Here is a 22,907-nt window from a genome sequence, read left to right as displayed (position 1 = left end):
ACTTATGTCTTCCTGTCCTCTCAATGTTTCTAAAAACTTGCTTTTGGGGTTCCCTGTGAAGGAGGAGGTGGGCAACATGCTGTGAGTTTTTGTTCCCTACCTGGATACATCTGCGTTACACTTCTGCTGAGGACTATAAACCCTCATTCTTTCTAACCCTGCCAAACCAATCCCCTCTTAGAAAAGTATCTTTAATGATACGTGATATTGCAACTACCCTGAACATTTCATGATGAATGTATGGCATCGATATTTGTTACAAATACTTCTCCCTAGAAGACTCTGTATTAAGCCCATGCTTCATTTCATCCTTAAGACTTCTCTTACTCTGGAGTTAGTTGATAAACAAAATTACTTTATTGGGGACAGATAACAACATGGGGTTTCAGCAATTAAATGAAAAGTAGCAGGGAATCCTAAGGAGAGGAAATGGAGGGTCACAAATGGCTCTGAAGAGACTTGAAGGCAGGAATTAATATCTTATGCTTAATGAATGACAGCTCTTTAAAGAAAGCTGTTAGATAAAGCAATATAGGAGTGGAGAAGAGCGCTTTTCAGAAATTACATAGAGTGAGAGAGGTTTTTCTTTTAGAAATTTAGCAGTCTTGACCACTTCTCTTGTCTTTGGAGAGGGTGGCAAGTGAAAGCATGACCTCTAAAACGGATAGAAATTCCAACACTTCAGGAGCAAAAGGCAGTGTGAAAAGTATAGCTCTTCCTCTGTTTTGCCCCTGCCAGAGGAGAGATCTCACACTGAAGGTGCTATTGAGTTATTCCTTTGTTTCTGTGCTCACTCAACCAGCACATGCCTAAAGCTTTTTTTTTTTCTCTTTTATGGTAGCAAGCAGGGTGGAAGGTAGCTTAGATTTGAGTCAGGGCAATGGAGTTATAGAAATCATAGAATCATAGATTCATTAAGATTGGAAAAGATGTCTAAGATTATCAAGTCCAACCATTAGCCCCGCACTGCCATGTTCACCACTAAGCTGTATCCCCCCCGTGCCACATCCACACATTTTTGGAACACTTGAAGCAATGGTGATTCCACCATTTCCCTAGGCAGCCTGTTCCAAGTGAAGAAAGGCTCCTCCTTGTCAGCAGCTTTTAAGAGGTGTGGCTGAGGGGGCTGATCAATCGACCTCCCAGGGTCCCTTCAGCTCTGTTGTCGCTGGTGGGTTTTGTAGTCACTCCCTTGGCTATACAAACATGGAGGTGGGGAGCAGAGTCTCCTTTACCAACCACCAACTGGCTTGAAAGGTCTACTCAGGGTTAGCATTAAAGGGTTGCATGCAGCCCTCACCTCCCGCGCTCCTGATGGGAATCATGAGGTTCAAGTTAACATGTTACCACTTTGAAGTATGGAGGTGTGGGTGTTAAGTAGTTTCAGAGAGAAGAAATGTCTGTGATTTATTTCTTGCTGAGAAAAGTTCATTAGGGAGAAAAAGGGAGAGGAGGGGAAAAGTTTTAAGGGGACACTGAAAGCACCATCAATTGATGGTGGTTATACAACTCTAAAAGTAGGCCTGTACTGCAGATTAGAAAGTAGGACTCGGGGGTATTCCAGGATTAGGCAATTGTGCTAAGTACGTCAGAGTTTCTTTGGCTTATGTGGATGGCCTTTTTTTCAGCATTTTTTATTCTTTCTGGAGCTTTTTTTTTCCCTCCTTTTTGCTGAGGGCAAAACGTAGTTTGTATAAGAGCAGAATCCAGGAATGCTGTTCTACTGGAAGCTGTTGATAGTGGAAGTGTCTGCCAGCCTCATCAAATATTATCCACAAGTGTGAGATCTACCCTTGAAAGTGTGTATTGCTGCCTATAAGTCTGACTACTTACTTCATTAAGTTCCTCCAGTAATTGAGGTGTCACAGTCCCGTGGAGTCTTACTTGCCTTCAAGCCACCTGGGTATTATCCACCACTAGATTCCCATTGAGATCAGTGTTAGAGCACACCCACTTGAACCATTTGGTCACACAGGCTCACATTGGAACACATTTATTCTGGACTTCACTGCAAAAACATCTTTTCTCCTTTTATAGACCCATACATAGCACTTCAAAGATGATTAAGTTTCATAAGTCATTAGGAAAAGAACAGAAGCAGATGCCATCCAGCAATACATTTGGGACTCCCTAGTCCAAGTTTCTCATATTATCGATCGTTTCTTGTTCATCCTGTACCCAGGCTTGACATGAGTTCTGTAAACCCTGTGGAATATCTGGAGTGAAACTTTTGCTGATGTTCTGGGAAACACTGTTTTTTGGACTCCTTTCTGGGAAAATGAGGACATGAGAATTTTTTTTTATTTTCCAGTATCATTATATTCTTACTGAACCAATTTTAACTGTTTGCATTGGACTTCTGCCGATGTAATTGTATCAGAGTCCCTAAAGTGTTTGCAGGTGAAAGTAACTCTCCATTTCCAATGGGATTAGTAAATAGTTATGAATGAACCAGGAGGTCCAGAACAGATTTTCTTTTACTTTCTTTTCTCGTACTTGCATGCACTATGTCTCTCACGGTTCACATAGTCTTGATGAAGCCATCACATCTTGGTGGTCTTTCTTTGCCCATCTGTTTTGTAAGGAATATTACTCCTCTTCCTAGCAGATTGTGAAGGTTGGATGAACAGTAATTCAGGTATATCAACCTTTTTCATTGCCATGGGGCTGGATGCTGGGTTTGGAGGACTGACTATGGACAGCTGCCCTCAGTCGTGCTGCTTTCCTGTCCCTCATGGCACCATTTCTCTTCCAGCCTCATCTCTGCTGTGTGTACATACTGTAGCTGTACCTGCTTCATTGCTAGGTTCAATGTGAGGCCACAAGAGAAAAAAACATGGGCTCTAAGGAATTCTATGATCTACCCCGTGGGTATTTTTGTTTGAAAAAATATGTTAAGGTCTTCTGAAGAAAAGCCAATCAATTGCAACACAGGACTCACTGTAAGGCATACCAGGACTGTGCTGCAGCCTACAACTAGGCTATCACCTTGGAAATAATTTGGATCCAAATTATGTTTCTTTTTCCTAACTCTAGTGTCAAATGCTGTGCAGAAGCACAGGTGATTATCACCCAGCTACTGCTCTAACACCCAAGCCCTCATTTAGGTAACCTCGAATTGGTTCAGAATGAGCTAAATGCTAAATGGCCTTCATCAATGGAAACATTTCTGTGTGGTGACTATTTTTTTAGTAGCTTCATCATTTCCATATGCAATTCAAAAGAATTGTAAAGAAAAAAAACACCTCCCATTCTCACCAACTAAGTAGGAAGAGCTGAGACTGGAGAGAGACTCATCCCTGGGATGTCAAGGCTGGGAGGTCAAGACAAGCTGTTAATTGTGGCAGGGTAGCATCTGCTCCTTTGCAGTGGATATCCGTGGGTGTAGTGTCTGGTGCTGGCACTAAGGTTTAGTCAACAAACTGTGCTGGTGAGGCACAGGGAGGAGCAGGAGCAGCTCCTGGGCTCAGCTGTGGTGGTTCAGCAGGGCTCTCCAGGGCAGTCAGACAAGATTTTTATCACTAAAATGAGCTGTGTGTTCTTATCTGACTGTATGCTCTGCCTGACAGCTGCCTAGGAATAGGTTGCTTGCACACAGCTCCTTTCCAGGAACACACTTTGACCAACACCAGTAGCAAAAGAGCATTATTAAGTTGATTAAGCCTGAGTTGACATATTTTTTTTTTCCTACAATAGTAACAGATGGCAAATGGTGGCGGTACAGCTGCTGGGACTGGGAGAGGATGGATGTTGGTTTGTCATTTCAATGGATGCTGGAAATAATTAATATTTATGTTTATAAAGGGTCTTTCCTCTTTCAGAGCGCTTTACAAACCAGGTGATAAATAATGGGCCTGGAGTTCATGCGTGCTGGTAGAGCTCATCCATGTGGCCAGTGTGGGAGGGTAAACATAAGAGCATTGGCCTGTGCTTCCTACACAGCCTGAATGTGGATAGTGCCATTCAGCAGGGATTTCAGGTAGAAAAGGCAGGTAAACAGCTGGAATTCAGGGGGCGACACTGGTATCCAGGGTGTCAGGTGCTAGTTTGGGTACCTGGACTCGCCTCTGGCTGCATAGGGTTTTGTGTAGACTCCTCCCAAAGACGTCTGTGTCCCACAAGAAGGTGCCTTAGGGAGTAGGTAGCCACCAGCCATGCTGTCCTTGTACAGTCAGATGCAGCAGCTGGGGCTCTGCAGGTCACCTCACACTAGCAGAGGTGCTGAGGCTTCCTCTCACTCTGGGCAAGTTGGAGGGTGGCCCCAAGGGCCTCCTGACTCTGACACTTGCTCTCCATCAGTCTTGCTGGGATGTGCTGTGAAGGCAGTGTTTCCAGGTCCATCTTTAGTCCAAGAATTTGGAACTGATACAGAGAGGAATCAAGACTTTGTGTGGATTGGCTCACTATCTCACAGTGTTACTGCAGGTGATGGGTTTGGTGGATATAACAGTGAAATGACAGAAATCTGGGGCACATAATGAGAAAGGACACTTTTTAGCACTTCTTTTGTATTTATTAGGAGCTGGATCAAGACCACCATTTACTCCTCCTCCATTACTGGCAGATTCAGTTGCCATAATTGCATCCAGGAAAAACATCACACTAGCAAGAGCTAAGTTTAGAAATCCATAAGAATTACAGCACTGTGGTTTTCCCTCATGTGAAGGGTCAGAACTTCCAGGAAAACACAGGAAGAAGTCATTACAAGGCACTTTAATGAACATTGAATTGTATTTTAGAAACTTGAAAAATGTTGAAGGTAGGTAAAATGTCAGCTTTATGTAATTTCCCCTTTCTTTATACTATATTCAGATCACCTTTTCAGGAAGGAATGCCCAAGGTGAGCAGGATGTGTTAGGATTAACGGGTAGTAACAGGGGAACTTGCCAAACACTGTTTCCCTGGGATGGTGTTAAAATGTCTTTTTTCTTTAGAAAGTATTTGAATTTCTGAAGATGGGGAAGTTGCTCTGCATTGGTACCAAAAGAGGGCTGACCACTTTTTAAGGGCTCAGAAGAAGACGTAATTAAAATAATTTTTATTCATTTGAGAGTGAATGTCCAGCTACCATCTGTGTAACAGCAAGAGAAAAATCCTCCCCTTTACATTGTTTCTGGTGTAATGGTAAGTGATATAAGGAAAGATACAAAATTGTGCAAACAGGGCTGTTCTGTATTTTCCAGCCCATTTCCAAGACTTCTGGGCTCAGCTAAGGCTGTGAATCTGGCTGGTCTTAGCCAAATGAAAATTATGAATCTCTGGAGTGTGAACACTGCCAGCTATTGCCCTTTGCTGCATTCAGTTAGGGTGGCTGAAGGCATGGCTCAAGTATGGTTCTGGCAGCAAGACAATTAAAAGGTCATGACTTAAAAGTCTAAAATCCAGTAATCTAGTCCTTCACCTGACAATGTAAGCAATTCTTTAGCCATCAGCCAAGGTAATATATGGTGCATAACAAATGTAATTGAAGCTCTAGGGGGCTGGTCCTTTCTTCTACAGTAAATACTGTGAGGTTTTTCTCCTCCTCCCGCAAGCAAGTCTTTCTCAAAGGTCCAGAGGGAAAGGCAGCTTTCCCAGCTGTAGTGATGTACTGATAAGAAGGCTCATGAAGCTGGTGATGCCAAAGCGATGCATAAGTGCCTGGCCACAGGAAGGCAGAGGAGGAGGAGGAGAGTTTGCTTTGGGGACTGCCTTTGCCTTGCTCTGTGCATCTGCAGGGCTGCCACGAGGCAGGGAGCAGCTCCAAGTGCCCACAGTTTTCCCACAGGGAATGATGCCAGCAAACCAGATAACAGTTGGTAGCCCATAGCATACTGCTGTTCTGTGGCTTCATGGTTGTACTGAGAGATAGATCTCAAAGGACTGTTTTCAGGAGTTAAATTCTTCTGGAGTATCATGCATTTTTTAGGACTTTCATAATGTCCTTAAATTGGATATTTCCACATTGTCTAATATTGTATCCTAAGGATGCTGTGGGTTGGCAATACCTCCTGCCCTTTTTGTTATTACGCTCTGTATAATTTTATGCAGCACAGTCAGGATTTGAGAGCAGCTGACAGCCCAACTGCACTGTCTGTTTAACTGCAGGAAACCACACTTTATCCCCCTCTGAATCCTAATGGAGTAATGATAACAGATAATTAATTGAATGCCTTTTCCTTTCTTTTGTTTATTCTCTCTTTGAACATACTCCCTAAATACACAAATAAAATCCTCAATTAAAATTTATGGATTAATGGATTGAACAACAAATCTTTTTCTTTCTTCTTTTTTTTTCCTTTTGCCTGGATCTCAGTGAGAATTTTGCTGATTTTCACTTGTGCTCCCCTCCCTGTCAAACATTTTCAGTTGTCAAAATGGGTAAGTATACACTGGGCTGTCGTGTGGGCACATCAGATGTATCAGTGCTTATCAGAATGGTGGAAGGAGATGACAACAGTCTGGCATTCCTCCTGTGCCATTGTGTGTGGTGTTCACACTGCCCTGGAAGCCAGGAGCTTGTAAGGAGCAGTGCAATGGGTCAACTGCCCTACAGAAGGATGGTTCTTAATGCACTTTGATGGGGTAAATATTGTCTCCCCCAGGAATGACCCTTTAGAATTTGTGACATAAGAAATGCTTGTCAGAGAGAGGGCTGCAGGCTCAGCATCCCCCAACACCACAGCATTGCCATCCACTTAATTACAGCAGTACGTGATCAATATGATTGCACACACTCAGTGGTATCTTTACGTCATAAAAAGAAGAAAATTGATCTGGAAGTGTTTTCTATGAACTGCCACTTAGTTTGTAGAACCGAGCACACTTCACATCTGCAGGCTGGAGGTTAGTGACATACAAGCAATCACACAGTAAGTGGCAGGTAAAAACAAACAAGAAAAAGAGGCTATCACAGCTAATAAAGTCTTGTTGCATGCTGAATAAAGCTTTTTATGAGTTTATTTTTTTGCTTGGAGCAAACAGTACATTTTGTTTCTGTTTTGCAGTGAGCATAAGCTTTGGAAGGTTAAAGAGAGAGTATTAGATTATGGTAAGTGGTCGTCGGAGGCTTGCTTTACAGTCATGGCCTGTTAAATTGTTTACTGAACCTCAATATATATATATCTCTGAGGTTGATGTGTGTCTTAATTCCTGTTTATCTGGAAGATCTGAGTCTGTTGATTTTTTTATAAAACCTGAATGAACAAACATAAAGTTTAAGATTCTCTTTATTATAAGCTGTGGTTTATAGTATAGTTATAGTAGTAACAAGTCACAGCAAACATACCAGTTGCATCAATAAACTTTCAGCATTTTGTTATTGTGTATCAGCACATTTTTATCAGTACAGGTTTTTAGACCTGCTTTTCTACAGCTGTCAGTTAATCTGGCAGCAGCTGGACAGATACCAGGGTCTGATCTCACTCCTGGGAAGAGGTTGGAACAGCGAGGTGACTGCTCATGCAGTGAACCAGCCCCATGGCACTCAGCCATTGTGCTCATGGGTCAGCTTCTCACTTGCTGCCTTTGAGCCTGTTGTATGTGGGTTTGTTTGCCTCAAAATGCTGTGGGCACTGTCTATTTGGGAGCAACTCGAATCCCTGAACAGAGGGTGGGAGGAAGGGGCAGCCTGGACAGCAGGCTCAGTTGGAGCTGGACTGTTCCAGGTGAGCAGAAGTTGATCTGCACAACTGTGTCTCTGCTTTGGTGCAAATCCTGTCACTCAGGAGGACAATTCAGTTTCAGCACTGGGTGTACAGGTAACAGTGCTAACTTCAGGTTGCATTGAGCATCTCTTGTTCACCTGAAGGAAAGAGTTCTGTAGTTCTGTAATACTTCTGCAAGGAATGTAAAATAACTTCATATGGATAACAAAGAAAGAAGAGGTTTGGGTGTTTGTTTTGGACATTTTGAGATGTGCAAAAAGTGACCACTTTCAGAAAAATATTTTATCTCCTTCTCCCCCCCTCACCTTTTAACCCTGGTTCTAGGTTCAGGATACGTAAGCCACAGTCTGTAAAGGACAGCCCACAGCTGCTATGTGGGAAAAGTAGGGAGAGGCTGGATCTATGCAACTGGAGCTTGGACACCAGGGGATTTCCAATAGCCTCTTGAGGCAGGCAGTGCCAATGACCCTGGTGTTTGTACAGTGATGCTCAGTTAATCTCTGTTGAACAATATCTGTTTGGATGAAAGTCAGGTGCTGTTGGGGCAGCCTGCCAGTGAAGACTTTTACGTATGTGGATTATTGATTTGCAGAATTCATTGAGGTATTTTCACATTTCCTAGAACCAGGGCTTGACAATAAGTCCTCAGATAACCTGTGTTGTTGGATAATCCATGTTGTTGGATAATCCAGGCAGAATGAGAGGTAGGGCCAGGGAACTGCTGGAGTACAGGAGCAGACTGCTGGAGTGGGCAGAAATAGATTTATGGGAGCAGAGGGGGAACTCAAAGATAGAAGTGCTAAGGCAGGAGATGTTCTGGGATAAATTCCCTTTTGCATAATTTGCACGTGCCTATAATCTGCTCTGCAGATGGGTTTCAGATTGTTTGGAGTTAGGTTTTTCTTCCCTAAACAATTGTGGATTATACTGTGAACAGTATATTGTACCTCTATAATCTGTAGCTTTGTGTCGGACTTCTGTAATGTACAAGGATTTATAAATTCTCTGAAAATGTGGACAAATTTGTATTACCAGTATCCTTGTGTCACACTTGCTTTTCTCCACCATTCCTGCCTCTTCATGTATGATTCTATAACTGGGGAATGGAGCACAGTGGCACATGAGCCAGTTTATACTAAGTAGAAGTTAAAAAAGGGACGGAAAATGTGAAAGCTAATAAGGAAATATAGTCACATGCCAACAAAGAGAAAAAGATACATCTGAAAATAGTGTTGCAGAAGCAGATAAATTTCAACTGGAGATGAAGTCCTGCTGGCATTATTTATGGGCCAGAGTCCTTTGTTTTATAGTGGGAAATGTAAAAAAACACAATAATGAAGATTGTTGGCAGGAGACTGCTCTTCACCTTCCCTAAAAGCCACATATTAGATGGCTTCCCATTCTACAGTGTCTCTGGGAAGGACGGTCCAACCTCATCCTACAAAGGGAAGGACACAAGCTGTTGGTGCAGGGCTCAGCACGTGGTGGTCTCATAGCAAACCAGGGACTGAAAGGCTAAAGCAGTGTTTAACTCAAGTTACTCCTATTTTAATAATTAGCCAATAGCCAGTTCCCACACTTTGAAGGGCACGTTCTGCTTTGGTGGCATGCAATGAGCCCCGTCTTTACAGTACTCAGTCATTAAAAATGCACTGATTTCCAGGACTGACCTGCAAATGGCTGTTTTATGGGTCTGACCTTCCCCTTCATCTCACCAGAAGAAAAGGATGGAGTTGAGCACATTCCCACATAAACTGGAAGATGCGTTTATTTCTGTGAAATAGTACTGCATGAATGTTTCTGGCTGTATTTTCAGACACCCAGCACCCTGCCTGGGCCATGTCTGCTGGTGGATAGGAGAGGTGAGACTGTACTGTTGAAGGCACAGAGCAGGGGAGGGCAGCTTTGCTCCCCGAGTGGAGGAGATTATTCTTTTCGTGATAAAACCGTCTCATTTTCTCCCTGCTGGAGCAACATGCAATGAATTGGTGTCAAAATAATACACAACAATACTGTGCTCTTGGACTGTATCCAAACTACAATGTCCGTCCTGTGACTATTATTTCTATAGATTTTTTTTTCCTTATATTTTTACTTCCTCCCAACTATTCAAGTTGGTGAAGAAAGACCAGCAGAGACGGCTTATTTCTTCCAGCAGCTGGCAGTGAAGTGAGACTAGTAATTTTCCCTACGGTTTTTCTATGCTTTGGATTAAATCCACAAATGTGGTGTTTTAAGTAGGGAATATTCAGCTTTGTTCTGCTTTGCCTGGTTTGGAACTGGATGTTGAATGTGTCTCTTTCATGCCCAGCAAAGGCAGAGACTTGCTTTCTGGCTGGCTGTGTAGAAGTGTGTATCCAAGTAGGACAGGTCTGGTGAAGAGGGAGAGTTACAGTCCATTTAGTGGAGCCTGTCTCCAGCATGCTCTGGAAGTCTCCTAAATTGGATTGCTGATACCTCTCTGTCTGTGTTTTGTTCTCTTGAAAATTATTTTAGAAAAGCTTTCCAAAAGGAAGTTCTGGTGCTGGGGGCACATTTTCTTTGTGTTGAAGTGCATATTTTTGATCGAGTGAATAAAAGTTTTGCTGCAGAAGAGCATTCCCTCTCTGGGGTGCCTGCAGCATCACTAAGTCTGACCACAGTTGGTTCTGTCCTTGACAATGGGCATAAATGGAGTTAATTATATGGGGACCAGGTTCAGTAGCTGCATTTTAAAAGGCTCTCAGTAAGTTACTAAATCAGCAGGAAAGCAGCACTGAGGCCCAGCAGACACAGAAGCTGTGTGCTGTGGTAAACCTGTGTATGTAAAATTTCTTTCTAAAAAGATTTCAGCACTTCACATGACCTCTGCTAATACTTATTTTTAAGTGACACTTTGTGTCAGCTGCCTCAGCTCTACACTGCCGAGGGCTATTCTCCAGTCTGGACTGCTTTCCAGTCAGCATGAAGTGGCCTGATATGAACTGTTGACTTGTCCTGATAGTTTTTGTTGGCACAAACATAGCCATGACCCAACTGCAACGGCAATGCAGCCATGCTTTCTGACAGCCCTTGGGTGTATTTTCCAAGTGCTAAAGCCTGTGACCTGGTTGAATTGAGATGTAAGAGAGTCCTTTCAGGGATACCATAGAAAAATACCTCTTTTAAGTATTTTTTAAAATATATATCTACTCTACTAGACAGCAGGATATGAGGGTTTGAAGAGAACATGCAGGTGTGATCAGTTGGATGGGATGTTGCCTGTATCACATAGGGGCACAGGTGTTGACACCTTAAATGTGTTACACATAACTCTATTCTCTATATATACTCTCTCTCTGTGTATATATATCTGCTGTCTAGCAATATTTTCCTTCCCACCACTATAGATACACATGAAAGTTGCAGAGTTAGGAAAACCAGCCACTTTTTCTAGTGTGCTGTCCTCGAACTGAAGTGTTGAGCTCCTGCTGAAGTGACACTTTGAGGTCATCAAAATGCTGCGTATTGACAGATGTCCTTTTCAACATTATAGCTGGTCCTGTAGTTACACCAGTTCCCACAAGACCTCGAGGTCCTTTTCTTCATGCAGTCCTCTATGCTGACTGGCAAACTGAACAGAAAGGCTTTTTGCCTTCCTAAAAATACACCAGACTCGTGAAATGAGCAGTAAGTGCTGTTAGGAGGTCACTGGTCACCCAGGTCATTGGAGGCTGCTCCACACAGTGGAGCTGGAAGGTGTTGTCCCACACAGTGCAGCATTTTCCATCCAACAAGGCTTAAATTATTTTATACTTGCAGAGACTCTCAACTCTCTTTGTTGTAGAGCCTAAATGAACAACCTGCAGCACATACTCTGCAGAGATGGCTGACTGCAGCTTATTAACCACATTCTCTGCCCAGGACCAGACAGTGAAGGAGTGACTGACCTTCCACATTGCACTGGACAACTTTAAAAGAGCAGGAAAATAGACCAAATAAGATAAGCACATCAAGGCTGGTTGCACTATGCTTCCTTGAAGAACATACAATCCTTAACATGAGCAGTGCAGAAATTCTGATGAATGCATACCTGCTTACATGCAAAAGAACAAAAGAGACCTTTCCCGTGCAACTGCTGTCAGTGAAATGAATAAACCACTGAGAACAAAACCTGCCTATCATAGGCCTTTGGCCCATGATGGTCAGAGACAGTCAGGCTGGCTGATTAACAAGGAGAGCAAAATCCTTCTCTCCTACATAACTTAAAGGACCACAGGTACCTGACCCCCAGCTATAGCCAAGTTAAGGGTAACACTTTCAGTTTAGAATATTCCCAAGGAGGAACATGCAGGTCAATCATGCCTAGTTACTCTCCACTGCTGTCACTAGTAGAGCACAGTCTTATTTCCTAGGGTTTCAAATTCTGAGTGGAGAGTAGAGTGAAGCCCATGAGAAGACTTAGGCCTAAAGAGGAGTTCTGAGTTGCAAGTTGTCCATCTGGACCTACACTAACCTCTCATGGTCTCTTCTTTTTTGTAGGCAACATCTTTGTCGTCAGCTTGTCTGTTGCAGACCTCGTGGTTGCGGTTTATCCGTACCCTCTGATCTTGAGTGCCATCTTCCACAATGGATGGACCATGGGAAATGTTCACTGCCAGATAAGTGGGTTCCTGATGGGCTTAAGTGTCATCGGGTCCATTTTCAACATCACGGCGATCGCAATCAACCGCTACTGCTACATCTGCCACAGCCTTCGGTACGATAAGCTCTTCAACCTGAAGAACACCTGCTGCTATCTCTGCCTGACCTGGATACTCACGGTGGTGGCAATTGTGCCAAACTTCTTTGTTGGCTCCTTGCAGTATGACCCCCGGATTTACTCCTGCACCTTTGCCCAGACGGTGAGCACATCATACACCATCACAGTGGTGGTGGTTCACTTCATCGTCCCGCTCTCCGTCGTGACATTTTGCTACCTACGGATCTGGATTTTGGTGATTCAAGTCAAACACCGGGTGAGACAAGACTGCAAGCAGAAGCTCAGGGCAGCTGACATCCGAAACTTCTTGACTATGTTTGTGGTTTTCGTCCTTTTTGCTGTGTGCTGGGGACCATTAAACTTTATTGGCCTAGCTGTTTCGATTAATCCTTCCAAAGTGCAGCCACACATTCCAGAATGGCTTTTTGTCCTGAGCTATTTTATGGCCTATTTTAACAGCTGCCTCAATGCTGTGATCTATGGGCTTCTTAACCAGAATTTTCGGAAGGAATACAAAAGGATATTGCTGACGCTGTGGACTCCCAGGCTGCTGTTCATTGATGTGTCCAAGGGCGGGACAGAAGGGATGAAAAGCAAGCATTCTCCAGCCATAACAACCAACAACAACCACGCTGAAATACACCTATGAGTCAGGACAGTACTATTTATTCTGGATTACAGTTGTATATATAATATATAAGAGCCTTTCTAGCTGTGTGCACTGCACAGCTGGTGTTGCCCTCATGCAAGGAAGGAGTCTGCAACCTTTCATGCTTAGCTTATTGCTGTGACATCAAGGCTTTGAGTAAGGATTTTCAGAATGGAAATGACTAATCTTTTTTTTTTCATATGGCATCTTTCACTGTGTGCCTAATTAATTGGTTTGGTTGCTTTTGCCACAAGCATGCCAATACCCGAAAAGGGAAGCGTTCGGAGTGCATGGAGAAATGCAGTTATGCTTGAAATGCAACCTTCAAGAGACAGCAAAATTGCCATTTATTACACACAAACCTTTCTCCCCTCCTTCTGAATTCTATTTTTCTAGCATTAACTTAACCCAAACTGTATCAAACAAAGTGTAAACTGCATGGCTTTTTACATTTCAGATAGGTAACCTTATTAGCCAGCAGGCGTATGTATGGGCATGGTGTGTGTTTTCCTTTTTCTTTCCTCTTAACGTTTAGGAGCTAGCCTGGGCTACATATGAGGCAGGCAGAAGCCAGACCACTGTGTGTCCGACGCACTCATTTTAATTGAATATCTACAGATATTAAGTATCCTTGCATTCTCCTTCCCAGGCCATGAGTAAGAATATGGCATATGACATAATCTAATTGCAGGAAGATACTTGGAGCCTGATTCTAATTTAGGCAGTATCCTGTCATGGCCAGCAGTAATTCCAAACATCTTTCAAAAGTCACTGCTACATGAACATCACAAAAAAAGAGATGAACATAGCAGAGTCCCATCTGTGTAATGCAGATTGCAGCTTTAAGTTCCAGTAACATTGACACTGGCAGACAAAGGGAGAAGGGGAAGGCAGTGTTTGTTCCAAAAACCCCTCCTTTTGCCCATCACAGAACATGAATTTGCTGATGGGAGAAAAAGTGGAGATTTTTTTCCTATTTTATTCACGTACAGAACTGTAATGAACTCATGGGGCTGGGAGACGAAAGCTACTTAAGCCTAATTATGCATCAGTTCTGTTAAAGCCTGAACTGTGCTATCTGTATCATTGGAAACAATGTCATGAAGTGCTGGAGTATCACATTAGACACAAGCACATGGGCAAAGATAAGGCTGTTTCATTAATGGAGTATGAAAGGGGTGTGTGTGTGTGTGACAGCGGCTGTCTGTAAATATGATGACTTCTTTGTTTCCTTAGCTTCATTGTGAATTCATCTCTTTATGGTTTTAAATATGTGGATTCCTGCTTTGAAACAATCCCATTAAATCAACAGGTAGGACTCCCCTGGTGCAACTCTACCTTCAGGTTAGCACACCTGCCTTGATGTCAGTGTGCTGAGTGGCACAACAGGGAGAAGGGCAGGTCTGAACCCTGGGGGTCTAACAAGGACAGTAGGCAGCCCTGCCCCTGGTGAAGGACTGCAGTCTTCTCTCTTTGGTTCTAGTCAAAGCAGAACTAGTTCCCAGTGCTGAGCCCTGAAACACCGAGACCAGACTTTGTAGGCGCCTGGAGATGGAGGTACGTAGGATTTCCCCAGAGCCTGAGCAGCCTGTGTGCCTAATCCTTAGTGAAGATAGTAGGCCGTTTGTGCACTGCTTTCTGAACCCAACTTGCTGCTGAATGTCCCTTCTGCTGATTTTTGGGGGGAAGAGGAATTGAGAGAAATTAAGGCTCTTTCTGAAGTGGGCCAAGGAACTTTGCGTGGTGTGTTGCCTCCATAAGGACTGAGTGTCTCTGCTGCTGCTGCCATGTGGTGAAGGTCACTACAGCACCAGGGGGGCCCTGCATTTATAGGGTGCCCTGGCACTTAGGAAGTTTCAAACTTGAACATCTCAGCCACTTCAGATGATTGTTGTTTTAAAATGTACTGCAGCCAGCCTCCCATAATAGGAATCAAACTGAGTTCTGTTTTGGCCTCTTAATCTGTCTCAGCATGGCCAAATAAAGGTATTTTGACCCTCAGAAATAACTGTTGTCTGTTCGCCTTCCAGAAAAACCACCCTGGATGAATTCACACCATTCCATGCAAGCAAAATCATTTTGAGTTAAACTTGGATAAGAAAAGCACTGAGGAATCCATAACTGCAGAGAGTGTTTGTCCCATCACACCAGGGAGATGTCCCGTGTTCCATGACTAGTCTTCAAAGTCATTTGCAATTAGCTACAACAGTGTTAGTTAGAATCACATTAGCAAATAATTTGAAGCATCTAGTGCCAAGTGAAATGTACTGCTTAAAGACAATTGTGAAGAATCTTGTGGAAGTTTGCCAAATATCTCAAATACCCCAAAACTGGGGTTTCGTCTTATGGATTCTTGTGTCTTTAACTGAATGTTCAGTGAAGGTAATGTGGTATGGTTTGGGGTTTTTTTATTCTTTAAGCTTGTATTTGCACTATTTCTTATTCAGGCTCCAAAGTTATCAGCCAGCAAGTATTTGAACCAAACCAAGTCCAAAGAGGTCCCAAACAGGCAAGCTGTGAGAGTCCCTGCTACACCTGGCAGGAATGGGAGCAGCAGGAGCACGGTAGAGCATCTCCCCAGGACTCACAGAGTCACCGCTCAACCAAACTATGCAAAATGATCTGCTTGTCTTCTGCTGCAGGGTCTGAGCCCAGCTCCTGCCCAGGTCTCTGCAGGGGACAGGCAAAGTACCTGCTGTGCTAGGGTGGGTGTGAGCAGCTCCCTGCAGTGCAGACCCTGCAGGCTGGCCATGGCTCTGCGGTGGGTGCAGGGTGGCTCTGGTAGCACAGGGAGCACAGCCCTGGCACGACCTGTTCAGAAGGGCTCTGCGTGTCCCAGGGAGGTGCCCAGGGCTGGGCTGATTCAGCCACCATGGTCAGAGGCTTGAGCTCAGTCCTTCTGGAGCTGAGGTTTGCAATATGAACCATGGAAAGCAGGGAATGTGGCCTCAAACAGGAAACACTGTGCCGTTTGTTAGCACTTTGGGAGAGGCAGCACTTAGGATAGGATAGAGTTTTATACTGACTTATTTTAAAACTACCTGAGCAGCTTCTTATTTTTATGTTAAGAAATGGTTAACAGGGTACAGAGAGTTTATTTTTGTTAGCATTTGTTTACAGAAAAAGGGAAGTGTGTTTTAGCTGAGAATTCTGAGCAGTGTCACAGCTTCCCTATGGGAATCTAGCTTTAATCCAAATTTGAGATTTCAATGAGATCCCACATCTTAAATCACACTCTGCCAGTTCCACCTGTTGCATATCTGGGCTTAAGTCTCATTGAGATCTCATATAAACTAGTTTCAAATCACTTGCTCTGGGTTTGATCTGGTGTGTCGAATACCTATTCTAGTCCCAAACTCTAAAATCGTTGTCGTGGAAACTTATGGAGAGGCAGTATTGCTGTGAAGGAAGATGAATCTCTTGCCACAAAGAAATATTTTTGGATGTTGCTAATGAATGTTGTTTAATCTATTTAAAAAGAATGTAACCAATATATTTATATATAAATGTGTATTGCACATGCTGTTTTCATTTTAATGTTTGATTGAGAATCCTTCAGTATACTTTCCTATTGCCATTTTTGTTCTTAAAATAGATTAATTCCCTTTACCTGTCAAAAATGTAATAAATCTGCCATTGGACTACTTACTGATTTTTTTTCTCCACCAGCAGTTACTTTTTAATAAATATTTGGAACATCAGCTTGGGTTTTGTTGGTTCCCAGAAAGCAGATTGAATTGACAAACATACTTGAGTTCAGACATATCTGAGCACCCCAGCTTAGACCTGGAGGTGAATGACCCAGGGCATCTGAGACATCTCCTTGGATCCACATGTTTTCTTTCACCTGCCTGTGAGCCAGCTGCCTGATGCACTCTGGCCTTCCTCATCAGGGAAGAAACTTTCTCCATACAGCCATTGGTCTCCTCACTGTGTGTCCCTTCAAAGCCCTTTGTCTTTCTTGTGCCTCTCCATGCCTATCCATATGTCTATCCCTCAGGTGCTATGGAAGCAGAGTTTGCCATATCCATTTCTTTGCCCTTTCCTGGGGCAGACAGCACAGCCGAGCTGTGAACAGCAGGGTGTGGGAGCCAGGGTGGTCGCAAGTCAGGGCACAAGGTGGTGTTGGGCTGTAGGGAAGGGATGGGACAGAGAGGGTTACCCTGGGCTGGAGGCACAGTGAGGGCTGACACACATTTGGTCTCCATCACGGAGGTTTGCGAGGATGCTGTATCCACGGTGTTCTATTTGTGTTCTTTTCCCCACCTCTGTTTTGGGGCAGGTTTTGCTGTACTCATTCAGTTCTTCAGACAATGGGTTCTGTCCACAGGTTGCCCCGTTTATATTCCTGTGCTGGCTTGACTGGAGCTGCTCTGGGGGAGTCTCTGGGCTGGTGGTGAAGCAGGGAAGATGGGAGTATGGAGGGGTCCAATTGTAACTGCAACTTAGGCTCCTGTTTCCTAACCAGATGTCACATATAGCCATGGTGTTACGGTACTAGACGCTGAGACTATCCAGTAAAACAAAGAATATCCATTAAACCAAAGAATTGCTGAAAAGCCATGGAGCAGACGTGTTGAATGAACAAGGACTATTTGTTCAATGACATCCCCAAGCAGTATCGTTACTTTTTTTTCCTAATCTTTTCCAACAGGAACTGGACTTCACCTGCTGCTTCTACAGTGAAGCCTGCAATGCTTGGTGATGTGACACACTGAAAGCATTGTTTATGATAGTGGCAAATCTCAAAATGTCTTTCTGAGCAGAGCTGCTGGAAAACCCTATCATGTAGTCATACCTGCTGTTTCTAATTCTGAATGAATTGAACTGTCAGAAGTGAGGCAGCGTTATTTATTTACTTACTTGTCACAAAGTATAGTAACTGGGAGATAAGACAGAGATATAAAAGACAAGAGGTGTGATAATTTATTACCACAGTCATCATCACTCATGGTGACTATTTAGAAATCAATATTTGTCCTAATGTATTTACCTCCAAGCTTATAATTTATGACATGAAACCAGTCAGTAAAGAGCTACTGCATATGTATTTAGAATTCTATTGGAAAAATGAAAATCACTGGACCTAATGCAATATTTCTTATCACAAAAACCCTGAGATAAGAAATGCAGAATAGGTTCTTATAAGAACTCTGTGATGGGATATGCAAATTTTTTTCATTGGTGATAAGAACCATAAAATTCATATCACTCACGAACTATACTTGTGAATGGAGGCTCCATAATATTGTCAATTGAATTTTCATTTTCTAGTGCTTGTTTATAATATCCATTATTCATGGACTATAAGTACTGTACACCAGAGATAGAATTTACAGTACAGGGTCAGTTTCCAGAGCAAACAAGGTGGGTCTGAACTATTAACTGAAATATGTTTCTATGTTTTCTTCCAAGCATGGTCTCCTGATAAGGTTTTTAACTCAAATGATTGCTTTTAAGAGGTCAGGGAAACTTTAATGTCTTTTCGATGAGGCGCAATGTCTGTACAGTCACAGCTTGCTCAGATTACCTTTTAAAGAGACTTGAGCCATCAAACCATTTTAGAAGTCTATCCAGTTGAAGCACATAATTAATTTTGTATGTAGAATATTTTGTACATAGCACATTTAATAAACTATTAAGTCCTTCCTTCATCATTGTGCTCCTCCTGCAAGCAAAATTTCTGAATTTCCCTGGAAATAGGGTGCAAAATTGTTTTCTCAACTGTAAGCAGGTTGCTTTGCCTCGAGGTAGGTTTCCACTGGTTTTGGTAAGTGTGTAGGATAGAGGTATTAATGTGGCATCAAAATACAACCATCTCCTGGGTGACAGCTGTTTTGCAATTTAAAAAAAAAGGGCATGGAAAAAGCTCCAAAACAATTTGCAGGAAATAATTGTAATAGCCATTTCTGGTTGAAATAAGAGAGGAATATTTGAAGGGATTGTATTTAAACTGGGACCTGGCCAGGACAATGAAGTTAAGATAATATAAAAATTATATTAATTTTGTCCCTTAATATAAAAAATGACCCAAGGATTTTATGGCACAGGGACATGCAGGTGGCAGGGAACGGGTGTCTGGCTGCAGAGAAATGGGCAATACAGTAAGGAAAACTAAAGAAACCTAGAGAAAACCAGAACACACTTCAGAAACTATTAAATGAACACATGTATTGGTAATTTAGTAAGCTTTTGCCTTTTGGTCTTTTTTTTCTTTCCCTCCCGAACTATGATTTAGTTGTAAATAAAATGAAGTGATTACTGCCAAGTGCTCCCAAAGGACAATTTTCTTTAGGTTTGAGTTAGTTCTGGGGAGCCCCAAGATGTAGGAATGGTAATCTGGACGCAGCATGGCCAGACAGGGATAGGATGGGGCTGATGAGCTGCCCCTGGGGGGGAGGGGAGTCACACCCACCCCCAAGGGCTTAAATTCCGCTGGGGAGAGGCTGTGCTTTCTCAGGCAGTGCATGGCTGGAAGAGGAGGGTGGTGTTGTGCTGTGGCTGCTGTGCCAGTCCCAGGGGTGCTCCAGGGCTCCAGCACCCAGAGGTTGTGCAAAACTGAGACCACATCCAGTTGCAGCGGGGACTGGTGAGCCTAAACCAGGAGAGACACCTCACTGAGGTAGGAGGGGGCAGTTCTGCCCCAGGAGCGGGGTGCTGAGGGAGGGAGGATTGCTTCCTTGGCACAATACTCTTTATGGGAAAGTCAGAACATGTTCTAGAAAGCAGATGTCTCCTGTGGAAAACAGAGCTCTCTGTCCTGGTAGCTCGTGGCTTTCCCTGCCCTGCTGGTGGTGATGGAGGAATTAGAGTGGTGACAAGGGGTGTTTTCCACACAGAGGACCTGTACCTCTTGCTGCCCTGCACTGGCTGTGCCCCTCCCAGCCCACCTGTCCCCACAGAGCTGCTGTGCTCCTGACTGAGCTGATGACACCAAGCCCCAGCACACCCAGCTCAGCCTAGGGGGGTGTGAGAAATGTTAAATATTTAGGCAATGACACAGGCTAAACCCTACTTGGGTTAGTCATAACCAAGCCATGTATGAAAGTGGTAGCAGGGCCTTTGTCTGCAAACCTTGAGGGCAGTTGCTTCCACATGACTCTCCTGATGTCTCCTAAAGCAGAAATTACCCTCCTTCCCAGGGCTCATCCCTTGCCTGCAGGCCACCACTGAAAGAGAGGAATACACAGGTGACGGAAAAAGAGCTGCACTTTGACTTGAAGCTCTTTGGATTCTAGAGTAGATCTTATACTGCTTTCCTCATAGTATAGAAATGTGTGTATGTATAAATACTTACTTATTGATACAGCCTGGGTTTTCCTGAAGGAATCAAGACCAGTCGTACATTTCAAATCATTTGCTGCATTAAAGTTCTTGGTTTTTTGCTCCTGGGTACTTCAGAGCAGATGGAAAACGCAGCAGGTGCTGCTAATGTTTTTCTACCCTTGGGAAAACTTGTCACAGTTACCTGTTTATCTTGTTTATTTTGACATTTTGCTGCCTGAAACTGCTCTGTAACATAGAAGCACATGCAGGGTGGTTAGAGGTGAAGTCTTACAGGTTCACTTATACTTGAACAACTGAAAATCAATAACCTACAAGCAACAAAGAAAAATATGGGGGTTTGTGCATGTGGAAGAAGGCTGGTATTTTTATTTTTACTGAGGAAATGCAATGGAATTATTTGGGTGGGAAGGGACAATAAAGCTCATTCAATCCCAAATCCCTGCCATGGGCAGGGACACATTCCACTGGACCAGGTTACTCAAAGCCCCATCCAGCCTTGAAGACTTCCAGGAATGGGGCAACCACAACCTACCTCTCTGAGTAACCTGTGCCAGGGCCTCAGCATCCTCAAAGGGAAGAATTTCTTCCTTATATCTGATCTGTGCCTGTCCTCTGTCAGTTTGAAGCCATTATTCCTTGTCCTGTCATTCTATGCCCTTGTAAAAATCCCTCTCCAGCTCTCTTCTGGCTCCTTTAGGTACTGGAAGGTGCTATAAGGCCTCCCTGGAGGCCCTGTATTTCCATCAGGGAATGCAGGGGTTTGTACTTTGTGTATCAGTGACTGGAAAGTGTAAAATGAGCTTTGTTTTAGTTGCCATGCACAAGCTTTTCCTTTGCTTTTTCAGTGGGCAATAGGAGCCTCAGTTTATTTTTGCCATATTCTTAGGACTGCGCAGAAAAAGAATTAGGAGGTTGGTAATACAGACACTGAAGGGTTTCTGTGCTCAGCATGTTTCAAAAGTGAAGTTTGTAGATGAAAAGCAAGGCCAGTCCTGCTGGCTGGTTTGCATGAGTCCTGCTCTGCAGTGGGAATCGGCGCCACTCAGTGCCTTTGTAAGAGCACAAAAGTGGGGATGCTTCTCCCCTGCTGATCCCATCTGAGGGCTGGAGAGATTTGGCCAGGCTTTATTCCAAGAAGGAAATAAAGACTTTGTTTTTAACTGTGGGTCCTCGGGCTGACAGAATGTGTCATTTCAGATGCCAGACCTTTCCCTCGTTCTGTTTTCTGATGCTGAAATTTTGGAAAACAATGAATAGTCTTTACTGCTCCCACCCCAAGAGGCAGTATCTTGTGAGTGCTTGTAGCTGGTTGCTTGCCTTGGAACATGTTTGTGGGTATTGCTGTTTGAGGAATTGCTGTTACATATAAGTGACATCTTTGAAGGGGCACGGAGCTGGGCTGGAACAGCACAGCTGGTGATAATAGCTGGGATGGAAATTGCACAATCTCTCCATCTTCATGCTTTGTGGAGTATGGTAATTGGGCTTTTGGGTAAGGAACAAATTGCTACTCTCTAACTGCACTGTCCTCTGGGGCTGCAGCAGAGAGTATTTACTACAGCCTGGGATGGATGTGGGATGGATGTGGGATGGCCACCTTGGATGGAGCAATTTCTGTAGGTCGTCTTAGTTCTGAATGTTGGTCTCTTGATCTGCTCGTAACTCAGACTTCTTAGTTGTGCGCTTGCATCTGAAATCTACTTTTGAGCCTTTGAAGTAAAATGAATCCTGAACAACTCTCTGAATGCAGAGCTTTCAGCTGAGAGTTATCTGTTGAACAGATAACAGTTTCTGTTTAACAGAAATTAATACTAGCCATTAAACATCTCAGCTGCTAATTAAATGGACTATTTCTATGTTATGTGCAAATCCATCCATATCTTCACTTTGCAGCCAAATAGAATTTCATTAAGGCACTTCAGTAACTGTAAAGGGACAGAAACAGCATTTTGGGGTATTTTGGGTTTAGTGAATTATGTCACTGTCTTGTAGTGATTACTAAATACCTTAATGATATGTCTGGTGGAATTTATCCTAGTTTTGGCAGGGCCATTAGGATGATAAACAGCTCAGCAAGGAAGAGTAAATTACAGCTGAGTTCAGAAGTGGTGCTTGAATCTTTAAGTCCATAGTTGCTGTAAGTTATTACAATGATGTGTAAAAAGATCTAGATAACTTTGTATACAAGTCTATTTGTCAGACATACTGCACATCAAACACTGACTTAAGCTGCAGTTCCTTTATATGATCAATGTGGAAAGGCTCCTTTTCCAGCCTCTGTTCTCATGTTTTTAGTTAGCAGCTAGCATTGACTCTGGTTTCTTGGGTTTTGTGTCAACTTGAAGAGTGGATGCTACCTAATGGTTGAAGCAGGGGACTGAGTGGAGGCGACAAGTCAGGACATCTTGCTTCTGTTCTTGCCTCTTTCTGCTTGTTTTGTGACCTTGAACTGAAGCATGTTCTACCTTTGGTTCTGAGATATAGTTAATTACACTGCAAAACAGTGAGGATGAGACAATTAAGTTATCTAAGGGAATTGCACAATGATTAAACCGTAATTTGCTTTGTGATTTCTTTGTTTCTCATTAACCCTGCTGAAGCAGGA

At 43.3% G+C, this 22,907-nt stretch overlaps 1 protein-coding gene across 5 annotated transcripts in view; it reads left to right on the top strand.

Moving 5' to 3' along the window:
* Window positions 1-16,716, top strand: part of GPR50 (G protein-coupled receptor 50) — a 42,757-nt gene extending 26,041 nt beyond the window's left edge. For 3 of the 5 annotated variants that reach the window (XM_032123942.1, XM_032123941.1, XM_032123943.1), the window contains one exon: window positions 12,147-16,716. In XM_032123942.1, the coding sequence (XP_031979833.1) occupies window positions 12,147-13,015 (869 nt within the window). In that variant the 3' untranslated portion in view covers window positions 13,016-16,716. Of the gene's footprint in view, window positions 1-1,445; window positions 4,760-6,295; window positions 6,361-12,146 lie in introns of those variants that run through there. The other 2 variants (XM_032123945.1, XM_032123944.1) reach the window with 2 other exon arrangements.
* Window positions 16,717-22,907: the final 6,191 nt, after the last annotated feature.

The sequence above is a fragment of the Corvus moneduloides genome, chromosome 14 (assembly GCF_009650955.1).
Source record: "Corvus moneduloides isolate bCorMon1 chromosome 14, bCorMon1.pri, whole genome shotgun sequence".
Classification (NCBI taxonomy): Eukaryota; Metazoa; Chordata; class Aves; order Passeriformes; family Corvidae; genus Corvus; species Corvus moneduloides.
The sequence above is the reverse complement of the archived record's forward strand: the minus strand, read 5'-3'. Positions and strand labels throughout refer to the sequence as shown.